General features: G+C 47.6%; 1 protein-coding gene across 1 annotated transcript; it reads left to right on the top strand.

The window, feature by feature from the left end:
- Positions 1-14750: 14750 nt before the first annotated feature.
- On the top strand, positions 14751-16488 carry LOC125949442 (general odorant-binding protein 83a). The gene is made up of 3 exons (XM_049676449.1): positions 14751-15030; positions 15257-15513; positions 15877-16488. Exons 1-3 carry the CDS (start codon positions 14868-14870, stop codon positions 15892-15894), a joined length of 438 nt encoding a protein of 145 aa, XP_049532406.1. The 5' UTR covers positions 14751-14867; the 3' UTR covers positions 15895-16488.
- Positions 16489-16569: the final 81 nt, after the last annotated feature.

The following is a 16569-nucleotide window of genomic DNA, read 5'->3' as shown; positions in this document are numbered from 1 at the left end:
GACCCCGTTTCATGAAGAGTGATGTCTTTTAGGACTCCTGCTGCTGTTTTGGAGAGGGGGATCGGGCATATAAAACACCGGATGTGCAGCAGAAGAGCACCGAATGCTCCACGGAACGAACAGCGAACGAAATGTATCTGCCGTTCGCCAAAACGTGACATTAGTCTATTAAATCCGCACCGCGGGGTGAGGTGTAAGAGGGAGAGACAAACAAACAAAAAATACGTGAAAAAGGAGGAGGAGAGGAACACAACCCGCCCGCCTAAACGCTCCTCGTGATGGGCAACCCGGCGGCATCCCGGAATGATCGTTTATTGGCGAACGCCCAACGAAGGGGGCACTCATTTGTCCAGCTCTGGAGTTCCGGCTGGCCCCGTGTCTCCGTGCCCCACCCCCCCCCCCCCCCCCACGGTGCCTGCCTGTTGGTGATAAACGGACCCGAATTGAGGCGTAATCATCGTTAATAAACCTCCGCGCCCCTCCGAGCGCGCGCGCTCGCCAAATTGTCCGGCTCTTTTATTTTATATTTTCAGTTTCGGATTTCATTTCCTTCCCAGGGCCATTCCAAAGCCCGGGAATGGGATTCGGGGACGGACAGGAGGCTCTCCAACAGATCAGCCCCTCTCCCCTTTTCTCATCTTGTTGGTGTGCTGTTTGGAAGTTTTGCGGCTTTTGCGGTTGGACCCGAAGTGTACCCGATTGGGGCAAAAGCGGGGATTTGGGTTGCTGGCCGCTGGCTGGTGGCGCTGACCAGACGAGAAGAGGAGATGCCTGCTCATCCCCATCCATGGCCGTCGTCATCGTCGTCGTCGTGGCAGAGCAGAGAGGGATGAGTGAGAACCGTATTGTCAGTGAATAAAACGAAATGGAGGAAATTTGAAAATGGCGAGGCAATCCGAGCGATCCGAGTAGCCGCATCGCATCGTCCCTAGTCAGTGGCAACGGCCGCAGCAACCATTCCGAGCTTGAGAGGTTGAATTGCTTGGATGGTGGTAGCCCAGTCGGTTTTTGCATTGGCCGGACCCTCCCTTTCGGGCGAGATGGGTCGAAGATGGGACCGCCAACGTCTGTCCGGCCGGCCAACTGATCGCCGTGTACCAGTTGTTGTTTGCCCATCGAGAGGGGGATGCTCTCGATGCTTGTTCCGGTTGCGCCGGGGAGTATTAAGATTATAATCACTTATAAATATCGACCATAAAATATAAAAGCAGCACGCTTGCGATCTTCGGTTCCTCCTTTGAATGCTCACGATGATCACCATGATGATGATGATGGTAATGATGGTGATGGTTTAGACCGCGCACACTACCGGGAATCACTTATAGTCCTGATTTTTATTCGCTGTTCCGCTGCTGCTGCTGCCGCCGTCGGGATTGGCCGCGATAGGCTTAGGAATGTTTCCAGTGATGGCTTTAAATGCCACCATTTTTTTGTCGTTTTTAGCCGTTGTCCCCCCCCCCCCCTCCGTTCCGTGGTCCTTGGGAGGTCGGGGGAATGGAATGGTGATGGTATGCGGCGTATCATCGAGCACGCAGCACGCACTGATTATTATTGGCCGCAACAGGCCGCGCTTTATTGTTGCGCGCTGGAAAATGTTTTGTTTCTTTCTTTTCCTTTTCCGTTTCCAGCGGCAACGGCAACAGCACCAGAGATCGGGAAGGGAGGTGGTGTGGTGTTGCGGAGCATGCTTGCTTGCCTCTTTGCCCGTTCCACATTCCGCGGAAAATCCGCTGCGCGCCTCCCAAGGCTAATCCAATTCGGGGGAAACATTTCCTCCAGCCGGTTCCGTTCCGAATTCGGTGCGTGACTTGGTGAAAGACTGGGCGAAGGGACTGGCTGGCGGCTATCCTTTGCTATCGGTGCCGCACACACACACACGCACACGGAGCGCGCCTGTAAAAGCTGGGCAATAAAACGAAATGGGTAATGAAAAACAAAAATACCGAACGGCATTATTCCTCTCGCCCCAAAAAAAGGTTTCCTAGTTCCGGAGAACGTTGTTCTCCAGTGGCTTCCATGATGGGAGGAATCCTAGCTATTTCCATCACTTTGTGGTTTCGTCAATCATTTCGTGTTTTGTTGTGTGGATTCCAACCGGCTAAGTGCACGAGTTCCAGTGAAACACGAGGAGGGATTTCTTTTCCAGCCAGTGATTCGTTATTTTTGTCTTCGCTCTTGTCGAAGATGATTACATATTTTGGGTCAGGTGAATGGAATTATAGGATTACGCACGCATTAATTATGAACTTTGGTCATTTATTTTGAGAGGATGGCTTACCGCAATTACTTTTAAGTAGCTTGCAATCTCAAGCTATCACATTTTGTCATGTTTGAAGTCATGTTTGGCCTTTCCTAGCGAGGAATTGTCGTTTTGCTTGCTCAATCATGTTTATCAGTTCGATATTAAGTATGTTCAACGTTTGCTAATGAAACATTTGATTTGAGCTTAATACGATTTTCTTAACTAATAATGCCTTTTGTCCTTACCGTATGCCATTATTTATACCGTATTGCTTTTTCTTTTTTTTATTTTGATATGACCATTCTGTTGGTATTGATAAAATCGTAGGACACAAAAATAATCTGATTTCACCATTTTGACACTGACCTTGTAATGACCGGTTCAAATCTCGATATTGCGACATGATTGAGGTATCGTTTTCGACCAAAAGAGAAAAAAACTTACCTTCCCCTCGTTACCATATAAGTAAAGATATTTCCAACGATTCGGTGCGTCCAGATGGATCGCTTTTGCAACGCTAGCTCAAGCTCACAGCTCTTTTGACAACCCGAAAACTGCAAGAATCTGCACTTTGTTTACGTTTCGCAATTTTTTTATGCTTCGCTGAGATGTCATCCCCATAAAAATTTTGAAAACCCAGCATTTCTGGGTTCGTTTCTCGAAGCGATAGAAAAAGCTCTCTGGCTGTTGTGCTTGAGCGAGCGGTGCAAATGCGATCCGTCTGGACGCACCGATTCGGGTTTTGAAGTAACTGGTCACTATGGTATGAGGCACTTGAGGTCTTTTTTGATAATTTATCCAAGTCCACTTTGAACGGCTTCCAATCCTTCCTGTTTTGAATTTCAAGCGTTCATTCTCTTTAGCGGTAATCAAGCCAATTTAACAGAATTTTTATGGTATGCTTTTGAGGAATGAATTAGTAAATTCTAATTGGAATCATACAGCTACTGCCACAGAAATGGTGTTTATTTCAATATTCTTTTTTATGAAAGCATCTATTCAGTTCGCACTAGGCACTAGAATAGTTTTTTATGTTGGCACCAAAACTAATGGTAAACAAAAATAATGGTAAATTAAGTTTAACTCAAAAATAACAGATGACCAGGTTTATACGATACATTTGCAGCGAAAGAGGCTTCATTTGATTTTTATTTGTTTGTTGTGAGATCTGGAAAACAATGAGCCAACATCAAGCCATTTTTTTAACATGCTGCATAACAAACAATTTGTGACCGAAAACCGAACAACGACCTGCACGAAATGTTGTTTTAAAACATCATTCAAAGGATAATTTTACATTAATTATTTCTGGTGATGAAAACCTGATTTATTTTGAGAATTGTTATCGAGAAACATCATGGTTCGGTCGACTGCAAAACTTGAAAGTGTAATTCTATGTGTCTGCTTTGATCACGAGATTACGATTACACACATGTTTTTGGTATCGATTTTTTTAAATCAATGCATAACCTCCGAATTATTTCGAGGAATTAGTAATATGAATTATCAACTAATTCAGCAAAACGAACAGAATATTGGGCTATAAAATCTGTGCTCAAATTCCATTTTTTCTTCATTGCAATGCAGAAATATCAAATATAATGACATTCCGAAAGCGATGTCATTGATCGAAAAATATAGCTTTGCCCTCCCCCTCCCCCCCCTCCCCTCTAGGACGCGTCACAAACACACAGTGGATCGCATTCCCGATCCACGATAATTCTCGAATCAGGCTCGAATAAATCACTTGGATGTTGGATTTTGAAACGCATTTTCCATTCCACACATCTCACAACCTCTAAATCAATGCCAAACGGATACAGCACAATAGGCATGCTAGTGGCCATTTGCTTAGTTGTAGCATATTGCCATGCGCTGGCGGGACCAAATTCCAGACCTCAAAACCAAGGCGTGCACCACCGGATTTGTGGGGTGTCAAAATGTAATGTCATTATGCTTCCGATTAAGCCACATTCCGATTAATACCTACCCTCGACCACAGCCACCACCAACACAAATGACTCATTTATGTTGAAGCGAACAAAAAAGGGTTTCCCATCAGTTCCATTCACACCGCCACCTACCGAAGAGCTGCAGCGGATGCTGCAGTGTGATGGAAAATGGCGCTCAAAATCAATTAACCAGCTCCATTGGACTGGCGCGGAAGTGGAACATTCGCTCAAATCGTTCTGCGTATTCGTCGGCGTGCGTCGCACACTTCGATGCGCGACGTTCCTAGTGAGTGGAACGGATTCACCGAAACAGCACAAAACGGAGTCCCGCCACCGGACGGGGGTTGGTGAGTGCAGCTGGAACGACACAGAGGCCAACTAAAGGAGCAAACGGAAAGAAAAACGTTTTTCTTACCACCCCCTGCACGCTCTCCCCCGGTTCGGACCGTTGCAACAATGAAAAGCACACGGCAAGACCTTGTGCGGACGCTTCGATGTCGTCGTCGCCGTTGCCGTGGTTACCGAGATCAGTTGGCGAAAGAATGACAAAAGAATTCCTTCACCGCGGTGGCAAAAAGGAATTTTATAATAAAACCATTTTTTCCCACCTCCCTCCCTTGTGCGCGGGGTCCAGGAATCCTTTTACAGCAGCTTCGAAACAGAGGGAATGAAAGAATGAACCAAAAGAATGAACGGAGTCCACAGCACAGTGAGTGCAACGATGCCGCTAAACTGATCAAAGTGTTTTGTTTTTCGCTTCGAAGTGTTTGGAACGTTTGGCAGAAGTTAAGTAACTTTCCTCCTCTCGATATGCCAATAAACAGTTCAAATACCTGTATGTATGACGGCCATTTTAAGACGATGATCGCCGAGACGATGAATCAATTCAACTGTGCCGCTCTAGGCGGTGTGTCTGCTCTGGGCCGGTATGGATGCCGGTTATGTTGAGTGTAACCGCAGCATCCGTAGTTGGAATAAAAGAGGCTCGTCTCGACTCGTATGCGACTCTCGCACTCTCGCCGTCACCGCAAAGGGAGTAGTACTTCTGTATCTTCCGTGTGTGTGTACCGGCCTCCATTAGTGTTGAGCGTCCTTTCGCCCTCGATTCCCCCACTGCCCAGGCATCCCCATCTATCACCCTAATTTTCCACTCTAGCACAATTGTTTATTGTTTCTGGTGACGACGACGACGCTGCTGGCGGTGGTGGTGAGGGTAGCGAGTGTGTGTGTGTGTGCATATGTGCCAGGATGTGTGATTGTGTGCACATACCCCGGGTATGTGTGCGGTTTTGTGCTATTTCACCAAACATGCTCCGGAAATGTGTTTCAAATTGAGTTTAAAATTACGTTCTTCCTGTAGCAGCAGCAGCAGCACCAGCAGCCATGGGGATGCTGGAGAGGAGCTAGTGTATGTGTGGGGTAAAAGAAGGACATACCGGTCTCGTCCGTCTTTCTGCGCTGCTGCTATTGCTGCTGCTGCTGCCTGCCGAGCAGTGGTAGTGGTGTGGGGCAAAGAAAGCATATCAGAGAGATTGAAAACCCACAAGGTAAAGGGAAAAGGCCTTCTCTAGTCCTAAAGCATGCCAGCAGAGGCAGCAGCATCAGCAGCATCAAGCAGCTGGACGAGGATCGAGTGGCAGATGGATGAAACTTTACCGTCCTCGGGGCTAGCGAGCGAACCGCGAACCGTTCCACAAAAACGGGCCATGCAGCTGCATGCGTGTGTGTGTGTGTTTCTACGGCGAGCAGTGAAATTTATGACTTTTCATAAACTGGAACCACTGGTTGAGTGTTTTTTATACCTCTTCCCGGCTACCCGGGGCGTCGTGGAATGGTGGAAAAGACCTTTGGGCCCTCCCCACTGACGGTGGTAGAGGGTTGATGATGACGAGACCTACGGTACCGACCACCATCCCCCCTTTTCCGGTCCCTTCGTCCTTCTTCGACCGCGGCCCAGCGGACGGAGGAACAAATGATCTTTTGCTGCTGATGCTTTTCCAGGGGGAGAGCGGTAGTGCGGTGTGCGGGGTTCACTGCCACTCGACTCGCCCCATCGAGTGGCACATTTCGACGGAAGTAAACGACCCAACTATTAGTCCGAGGCGGGGGATGGGGCTGTTTGAGATCGCAAACCGGATGCGACAGCAGGATGCAGTGGTAAGGATTTCGGGATCGGGAATTCGGAGCAATTTTGCAAAAGCACCGGCCACCACCGCCCGTCCGTGCGAAGATGCGACGACGATGAGAAGTGGAAGTGGGATGGCCTCTGCTCCGAAGAAGCCGGCGCGACGTCACCGTCACCGTCGTCGTCGTCGTCGTCGTCCTGGAAGTTACTGCTTGCGCAAGAAGGACTGGACTGGACTGGGCTGAGTGGAGGGAAAACATATTTTCCGTTTAACCAGGTCCACCTGAAGGTGAATTTGCTGAAGTGACTTTTGTTGATTCTTCTTGCTCTCCAAAACCGCCATGATGGCGCCGAGGTGGCCATGAGATCCACGGTTTGTTTCGGTTTGTGAGTTTGTGTTCGTTTTTCCCTCGGTTTCGTTCGAAAGTTTCGCCATGTTTGTCGGAAGTGTTCAGGTTGTTGGCAGGGACCAGTTCGAGTTGTCTGTTTACTTTTCTGGCCCATGCCCGGGACACGAATGCTGCTTACCGGTGCTGATTGCATCTCATGCTGTGACCTTCAACCTGTGTGTGTCTGTGTGTGTGTCATGGGGAGTGACAGTACACGAATGAAGGGGGCAGATCGCTTCTCGTTTGAGAGATTCAGTAGTTTCAAAGTTGTACCGTTATTACACAAGTATCTTAATTGGCGGTATCATATTTATGGTCGGTTGAAGTGTAGTTGTGCGGTATGCTCTTTTCATTTCTAATTGCTATCTTTATTTGCATTGACAACTTCAAAAAAAGTTTATCGAAAATACTGGAGTTGACTATGTCAGGTAAATCAACATAGCAATCATTTAAATTGGTCCTTTTTGGTTTGTTTAGTTTTTTCTAATTACGAAACATTCTTTATTCTTTCAAAATTATCATTTTCAAGATCTGAGAAGGATCCATTAGAGAAGGTCAATTTTGTTTGCAAAAAGACAAATGAATATGTGATATTTATCATACGATTGTGTTTGTTGTATTTGTCTCTTTTCAGAATTGAATACAGACAGTTTTCTCCTAAGGCTATGTAAAAGTAAAACGAAACGAGAGAACAGGTTGTAACAAGGTTGATTTTTTACGCATGGACGCGAAGGTAAATGATTCAAACTGTTTCGCTCTGTTTAATTCCAATGCTGTATAATACGAGATATTAGTTAAACAGATGTTAAAAATTAAGCACATTATTCACAGTCGAATGCAATGCAAAACGTTAAACACTGTTCCAAATAAAGCAATTGAATGCGAAGATAGGAGTATAAACAGGACAGGCAAGCAATGTGTTTATAAAATTAGTCGTTACCATGGTTTTAAGTACTTGGCAGGGGAAAAGGCTCCGCAAGTATATTAGATTGTCTTTAAATAAGTACAGTTGATAGTGTTCACAGAACTGTTGGCACTGTTAACGGTTGTCTATTTACAAGTAACCGGCAGCTTTTCATATGTCATTCTTAATCACAATCATCCATTTTAATTAACTGTTCTATTGAAACAGTTTGTTCGCTGACGGATGTTACATGTTTCTGAGATTTATCCATTTATTGATCAACACGCACGCACTTTTCAATTATAATGATCGTGTTCTGTTCCACGGTTGTTCAGTTATTGACCTCAAATCAATATTGACATTGACGATAACCGATATTGGCTCTATAATACCAACCAAATTTCCACGTACATTTCCACGTGGGATTAAATTCTTTCTTCCTGGAACGATTTTGTGGCAGGAATATATTTGATTTTAAATATTGATTCCTGGAAAGCTTATGCGGTTTGCAGACCACAGGGCTGAAGCTCACTAACTGGAAAGCATAAAAAACAGCATAAATTCCTGTAAACAGTCATATTTTATCATGCTGACGCTACCATGCTTGGAGGTTTGCATGGTACCGTTTTCCACGAAATCAATCAATCAAATCAATCACTCAACGATAACACTTGATCACGCGATAAACATTTGATCGCTTTTACCGGTTCGTCTTGAAATGGCCGACCATTGGATGCGGGTTTAAGGAGAGCTCTCTAACAGTAAGTTAAGAAACGCAACACAATTCGACTGTAATGCTGACAAATCGTGTCTTAAAAGTGCACATTCATCATGCGACGGCAGGCAGGAAGTATTTGCAACCCCCTTGAAAAAAGAAACCGGATACTCGGGAGCATAAAAAGCCTCCCCCCCCCCCCAGTCCGTTAAGTTCTCTTCTGCAAATGACATGCATTATCATGGCAGCCCGAAAGGTATGTCCTACGCTCGGTTCGGGTAACTAATGTCTGTGCTATGGTGTCCCTTCGTTTATCGTGTCATTGCAGCAGCAGCGCTACGCAATAAACCGAAGGTGGATCCACCACCATCACCTTTGTCACCTCCGCCATCACCATCGCCAAACACCCGTTTTATTCAAATCGTATCCTCCACCTTCTCGTGCGTAGCGAAGGGTCCTGACAGTGTGTGTGTGTGTGAGTGTGTGAGGGTCACACTTTAAGCGACACACAACGGACTCCATCGTGGAGCATCATCGCAAGAGCGCCTTTGGTCTTGAAAAATGGCGGAAAGAGTGAATGATAAGAATAAATTATCCTGCGATGAATGCGGCTCGTGAGTCACCGACGCTCCTTCCACCACCACTACCACGTCACATCACACGTCACACGGGTGCGGCAGACCCCTGATGATAAGGGGTTTCAGATGACCACAGCTAAAACCATCCCTCCATCCTGGCGATGGCCAAGACCAAGATGCGCGACGACGACGACGACGACGACGAGGAAAACACCCCACAAACCACAAAATGTCGACGGACCCGTCGTCGTCCGGTGCCAAGGACGAAAAGAATGGCTTCAATAAATCATAAGCGTCCGCTGAAAGGCAGCCGCGCCCTTCGTCACCCTCGTCGTCGTCGTCGTCGTCCCGAGTTTCTTCTTTTCCTGTATTCGATGACAGTGCTGCTAGCCCTGGAGTCGGTGGATGGAATCGGCCGCCAGTCCCGCAGCATAGAAGCGTGAGCCCTGTAATCTTTTCACCTCAGCGCACGAACATTACACGGACTGCACGGTGTCATCGCTCGCCGTGGTCGTCTTCGGTCATGCCCTGCTCTTCTCCTTCTCCTTTGCCCATCCATCGGTCATTACCTCGCCTATCTCAAGACGTTGGCCCAAGGAAGCTAAACCGAGATGGACGCTCTGAGCGAATGGTATGCATTGAGGGGGTTGGCAAGAGGAAGCATGGAGTCATTCCAGAAGACGAGGAGTGGGAGCTTTTGTTGCGCATCAACCGGAGCGCAGTATCAAGCGGTTCCCGTGGCCTGCTCTTCGTTCCTGACGCGAAAGTAAGGGATAATTTTTTGAACAAAATTAACCAGATAAAACCACTGTGTGTGAGCTCGTAACTCCGATGTCCTGGGGACATTATGTCCTTTCTTCACTCATTCTTCCCAGTCCGTTCCTTCCCTGGTGGGGAGCATAGAAGCAGTTTGAGCAAAAACCTCAAAACAGTACGCGGCCAGAAGATGCGATGAGTGATGGTCTGTTGATAGTCGAAAGCGGCAAAGAAAAAATGAGCTCTTTGATGGTGGGCAACTATTTTACAGAATAGCCACGACAAGCATTAAACCTTTTTTCGCCCTAGTTCTCTTTCTCTTTCTGGCTCTCTCTGCTCTCCTGGCTCTCTCTGTCCTTCGCTTCGCTTCTTCTATTCGCTTTTGACTCCATCTTACGGTATCCTTTCTCAGAAAGAAAAATAAAAAATACGGGAACGCAACCCGAGGACGAAGCAAAGGAAGGAAAACACTTTCCTCGGGAGGAGAGGCGGTTGGGAAAAATCGTAAGAAAAGTGCCGATCCTTAATACCTTCATCCCGAGCCCCTTCCCCTCTCTAATGTCCTGTCAAGTGTCTGGCAAAAAAAAAGAGCGGCCATGGGACGACATGCGTTGCGTCGCGTCGCGTCGGTCTACCGGGAATCCGGGGCGGAAAATTAAATTTATGAGGAAAATTTTTCTTCATCTCGGCCGTCGTCCATCCTTCCATCGACGCCGTTCGTTCGTTTCTTGGTCCCGCTCGTGGTGGTAGTAGTGGCATTATAGTGTGTTTAACAAAACGCCATGACAGGACGGTCAGTTCTTGTCCATTTGCTGCTAAAAGGGCGCATCATTCATAGCACTACGATGCTGCTGGTGCTGCTGCTGCTTGTGTGTGCCAGAATAGGTATCATCATCCTTCTACTCTTCCTCATTCATTCCTTTCGTCCTTCCTTGGTAGTCCTCAACCACTGAGTGCAGAGCACAACAAACGGAGCGTGACGAGCTGTTTCTTTGCAACGATTCCTTTTCCCTCACTACGCACTACGTCACACCACACACACACCAAAGCCACGGCTGGTCCTAGCTGGTTCAACACCTGCAAGCAGCACCGTAAGGAGACGTCTTAGACGCAACGCCGGTTGGTTGACAACCGGAATAAACGGACGCAAGAAAACCGTAAATCCTCGGTGAGTTTGACTTTATTGAATATATCCTGGCTAAATCGAGGCCACACCGGTCGGCAGAGGGCTCCGGTACCGGCTGCTGTGCTTCGGCTTCAACTCAGCATCCATACATGTCACTCGTACGAGCCCCCGGGCGCAGGTGCTGGTGGTGGTGAGGCTTACGATGCGGTGTCATAAGTTTCGTAAGTCCCCGATCGAATGGGGTCGCTTCACCACCCCACAAAACAGTCGAAACAGAGACAAAACAACGAGCTCAGCAGCAAAGAGAGAGAGCATTGGTGTTCAGAGGCAGGCAAAGTGGTCTGGACCAGGTATTTTTGGGGTGCGAGTGGTTTCGGTGATTTATAGTCCCCTTCGACTGTTCCAAAAAAAAGGGATTACTCCCAAGAGCGGTTGTCACAGTTCGCTCGCTGTCCACGACGACGACGACGACGACCAACAAGACGGTTGTGTGGCCTCGAATGGAGTTCGAACTTTGACTTGAATGGTACCGCGGTCGTGAACGGTGTGAACGGATGACTTTCTTCGAGCGATCCGATTTTGAGGATTTGTGAACAACTTGAAAAATTGTTTCTTATCATTCTTCCTGACCACCGTTCGGCCCAACCCCTCGATGGTCGCTGTCATCGATCTGGCAAATTCTGGCGGGGTCCCTTTTCCCTTCTCGCCGGCCACTAAGTAAAAGATCTCGAAAGCCGTCACCATTCGTCCATTGGTCCGGGGTCGTGACCCCCGGTGATCTGTAAAGGCGACAAACTTTCGCTGTAAGCCTATTTGATGGTTTGGAGACTTTTGATGCTCTGACTCTGAACAGTGGCCACCCACGGCTGCTGACAGCGTCCAGTTGGCGCGTACCGCGGCCAATGTATCGCACTATCAATTTTCGATTTTCCAACGAATAGGGAAAATGGAAGCCGAGAAATGGAGTGTGCTCGACTCACTTTCCGTTTCTAATGAAGTCCGTCCGACCGTGACCGAATAATGTTTGCCAACTTTTGCCCCTCCGGAAAGTTTTCCACAAACTCGCCGGGCATTATGATCGGAAAAGTTGTGATGGTGTTATGATGAGTTAATATCGATGCAATGAGGCACAGATTCCGTGCGTTCAGGCGTTAGGTTTGATTTCTCGTGTTTGTACACAAGGTTCAGTTCCGATTCCTGTTGGACATGATGCGTAGTGGACGACATGTGCTTGTTCGCTACACAATTTTAAAATGCCTTCGGTAAACTGTACTCGCAGCATTCTTTTTGTAAGCTTGTTTTTGGGATACAACCTTAGTTAATAGTCGTGAGTATTATCTTCTGAGGCTTTAATATTTTCCCGTTGGCTATTTACGTCCAAGGAGGCCGTTGCTGACATGAAAGAATGATGATGCCGCCCAACTGTCGGTATACTTTACTAATAGCTGATGACTGTAGCTGCACTCAAAAGCAATATGCGGCAAGAAAATGGCGCCATGATTGCCGAAATATTGGTTAAAAGGATCGACTGGAGGAACTCTATGCTTGATTACATTCTGTTAGGATCACCAATAAATATGATGGTTTTATCTTTTGGCAAACGATCTGAACTGTCAACTGGCAACGTTAGTATTAACAATTGTGATAAATTTTGACCATCTATTGCATTAACGCCACTATGAGACTCGTAGAACGTGGATCGATTCGATGCTTCATAATTATTCTCCATTTTTCCAAAATTTCCGCTTCCAAAATAGTATTAAACCTCTACAAAGATGTTAATAGATGTTAGTATCTATCAGATCCTGAAAAACTAAGCATCTCACAACAGCATATCGCTTTTCGTAACACAAGCGATAGACATGAAGCACCGCGAAGTTACAATGGGCTGCCGAAGAACTGATAATATATTTTCATCAAACTGTGTCGTAATATTCTTTAAAAGTTGTAGTTAGATATAAAATTCATGAACAAAAGTGAAGGCCGATGAATACGCTCAAAAAATATCTTTAAAATGTGCATCCTGTTTCGTCCAAATCTTCCACATCCATCCTTAAATGATAATAAAAAAACCGTGACCTAAGTGACATGGCAATCCAAGTAAAAGCTTAAACATGGAGGAATCATTTGCACAGCTGTTTAGCTATGTGCACCAAAATATTTGCACATGATCGCGGGCAAGAGATTGAGGGGAAAAATGTGTATCTAACGGGGAAAACTAATGCGAAAAATACACTAGAACCTACTCGTGGCATCGTTAATTGCTAGTTCACGTTTTATGCTCAAGTGATAGCAACATTGAAAAATGCCATTAGCGAACACTTTCACCGTAAAGAGCAAACAACCGGCACAATCATCACAAACAATCGGACCTACGGACGGTTAAATAATGCCGCAAAAGCCTCCCACTTACCCTCGGTCAAACAATTGAACCACTCGACGACGGCGGATACCAACAAACACTTGAGCCACTAACCAGCACACTGTTTGCTTTGCTTCCAGCACAGGATATCCCGGTAATTTGCGCCCACAACCAGGGCAGCATCTCCCAAACAGACAAAATCGAGGGGGGAAATCGAGTTTTTGATTTAAGACACGCACATCTCCCTCGATCCCTCTACGCGCGCTCGCGGCTCATATATCACGAATATCACCTTCAAGCACGGAAATCATTCATCATCCACCTCGTAGGTAATCGTCGGATGTCGCGTTTGTCGGGTCGGACCGGGCGGCCTGCTCAATGCTTTCCCCGTAAACTTGTTCCCTCCCTGTTTTCCATTGCCAACACCACCAACACCACCGCCACTGACAAAGCGCAGAACGCGAAGTTCTTAGCCGGAGGAGAATTAATGGCACGTTTCGTGAGTTAATTGTTTACCTCTCGGAAACACAGGCGCATAATTATTTCCAGCCATGAGACTTAATTACGCCGCCACCACCAACATCAGCCCCGCTCTACCAGCTGGCCAACAGCAGCCTGATTCCGTCCGATGGACCGACCGACGGACGGACGGACGGACGGACGGAAGATAGATTTGCTCTGCGGAAACTGAACCGGACGGACGGATTGCCACCACCACGACCACCACCACCACTACACAGGCAGCATCGAGCCATCATTCGATTTGCTCCATCAGCTAGGCCGAAGCTGGATCGTCGGGGGTCGGGAAAACGGTTCACTAGTTTTTCCACTGTGTCATCGTTAGCTTCCGGCCTCTCGCTCTCGCCCACAGCACGGTGACGCAGCCAGATTCCCGGCCAAGAAAAGGCCTCCCTCCCGGGATCGAGGGAGGGGAGAAAAGTTTTGTTCTCCGAGTAGTGCTGCTAAATGAACCATTAAGTTTGTTTTTCCCCGGGAGGTGATGTTTAGCGATGTTCAAACAATTTCCCTTCCACTCCGCGGCATACGTGCCCACGAGCTGCTGCTGCTGCTGCTATCGGAACCGACCGACGGACGGACGGTAAAGTTTCCCGTTCGATCGTCACCGGAAGTAATGGAGAACATGTTGCTCATGATTGATTTGTCAACACCATTGATTGAGTGATAGCCCGGTGTAGCTCCCGTTACCATTCTCTTCATCTCGCGCGTCTCGAATGAATTGTGTTTTCCACCATTTTGCACCCGTGCTGTGGTTGTGGCCACGAGAGCCAGAGACCAGAGTTTGGAGCAGAAGAGTGAAGCGTTTTGTTTTCGTTCACGAAGCGGTGCGGTGCGGACATTGATTAGTCGACGGATCGAAGGCGACCTTTTAATTATCGATCGCACCAGTCCATTAACAGCTACGACGGGGTCAATTAGCTAATGACTGCCACGGACGCACGCACTCACCCACCCAGCATTACATGCCACTTTAAAGATGAAACAGTCTCTTTGGTCACTCTCCAATTGTGGAGAGGGAGGTCCACTTCAATTTGAAATCAAATAAAAGGGAATAGCTCGCTTTAAGCTCGGGACAGGTTCAGTCGAGTGTTCGAATCGCACACGCAATTCGTTCTTTAATTCGTCGGGAAAGTGCCGAGAAGAGTCTTGTACTATAAATCCTCGGAATTGTGTGACGTTACGATCCAAACCACAACACAATGTGCCGTGGTTTACTGGTACTGCTAGGAGCTGCCATCGGGTGCGTCGCCATGGTGATGGGTCAAGCGCCCAGACGCGATGCTGAGTATCCACCGCCGGAGCTGCTCGTAGCGCTCCGGCCACTGCACGATACGTGCGTCGCCAAGACGGGTGTCACCGATGGTGAGAGAAAAAGTTTCTGGCCGCAATTTTATGACGCGATTTGATCCCGACCCGGAAATGCGTCGCGCGCAAAGCAGCCGAAATTCATATTTCCTGACAATCGCGCCCTCACGATCCTTAACCTCACTTTTCTGACGAGCGCACTGACTCACTCACTCACACTCACACACAAACACGAACACACATTTTAATGTCCGCTATCTGTCGCGTTTCTGTGGCGTTGCAGAGGCAATCAAAAAGTTCAGCGACGAGGAGATCCACGAGGACGAGAAGCTGAAGTGCTACATGAACTGTCTGTTCCACGAGGCCAAGGTGGTGGACGATAATGGGGACGTGCATCTGGAGAAGCTGCACGATTCGCTGCCGGACTCGATGCACGACATCGCCCTGCACATGGGCAAACGCTGTCTCTACCCGGAGGGGGAAACGCTCTGCGAGAAGGCCTTCTGGCTGCACAAGTGCTGGAAGCAGTCCGATCCCAAGGTAATAAACCACCGGCAACCCGGCACACACGGGACACCACACGTCGCCGATGTGCCTGGTGCCGGGCCGGGGCCACACACCGAACGCGCCGCAATGATTTCGCCTTACGTCGGCAAGTTTTTAATTGAAAAAGTTAAACTTTTAATTGCTTCCGGTGAGAAAAGAGAGAAAAAAACGAGAAGAAAATGAGAAGAATAAGAAAGAGGAGAAAAGGAGGAAAAGCCAAGCGGCCAGGAAGCAAAAATATGATCCACCAAGAAGTCGGCGACGGCTTTTTTCGATTGGAATTCAGTGGCGATGGCCGCGGCGCTTCACGTTCACTAACATTCCCTCTCTCTCTCTCATTTGCGTCTGTCTTTGCAGCACTATTTCTTGGTTTAAGCTCGACCGAGCTGATGTAGCAGCAGCAGCAGCAGCAGCAGCAGAAGGGACACAGCAGGAATCCTTGACGCACAGCATGCAGACCGCGCGGAATAACAGCCTTTACGTCGCAAACCCGATGGCCCCGCCGGCCAGCATTCTGACCCTGTGTGTGTCCCGGAATAGTAATTAGCCTTCTTTGCACTGCACCTAGTTGAATCCCTTCTTTAAAAAATGCGAGCAAAAATCCTGCAGTCTACGCCATCGCTCCCCTCCCCCTAGAGCCATCGCTTCCCACAAACTTCATGTCGTCACAGGAGTGGAGAAAGTGACCATAAATGGTGCACAATTCCAAATTTCAGCTTAAACTTTTCGTTTTTCCTTCCTAGAACTCTCCCATTCGTTTGCTACACTACCCTTTACTAAGAACTCCGCTTTAGCGCCACAGTTGCTGGTTGCTTTTCCCGTTCGTTGCTTTCCCCGTTTGCTGGGAGCTCGGATATCGGCAAGGAATGGACGAATGATGGGCAATGGTGGCAGGGTTTGCAGGGTAAAATAAAATCGCGAAAAAGAAGTAATAAAAAAGAAATCCGAATCGGAACGATCCGAGCAAAACTCTTCAAAACTTCAAATGCGTTCGGTGCCCAACCGAGGCGTACCTCAAACGAAAGAGAAACTATAAGTAGATCTTATTTT

The sequence above is a fragment of the Anopheles darlingi genome, chromosome 2 (assembly GCF_943734745.1).
Source record: "Anopheles darlingi chromosome 2, idAnoDarlMG_H_01, whole genome shotgun sequence".
Classification (NCBI taxonomy): Eukaryota; Metazoa; Arthropoda; class Insecta; order Diptera; family Culicidae; genus Anopheles; species Anopheles darlingi.
Note: the sequence above shows the minus strand (reverse complement) of the source record. Positions and strands in the feature narration are given on the sequence as shown.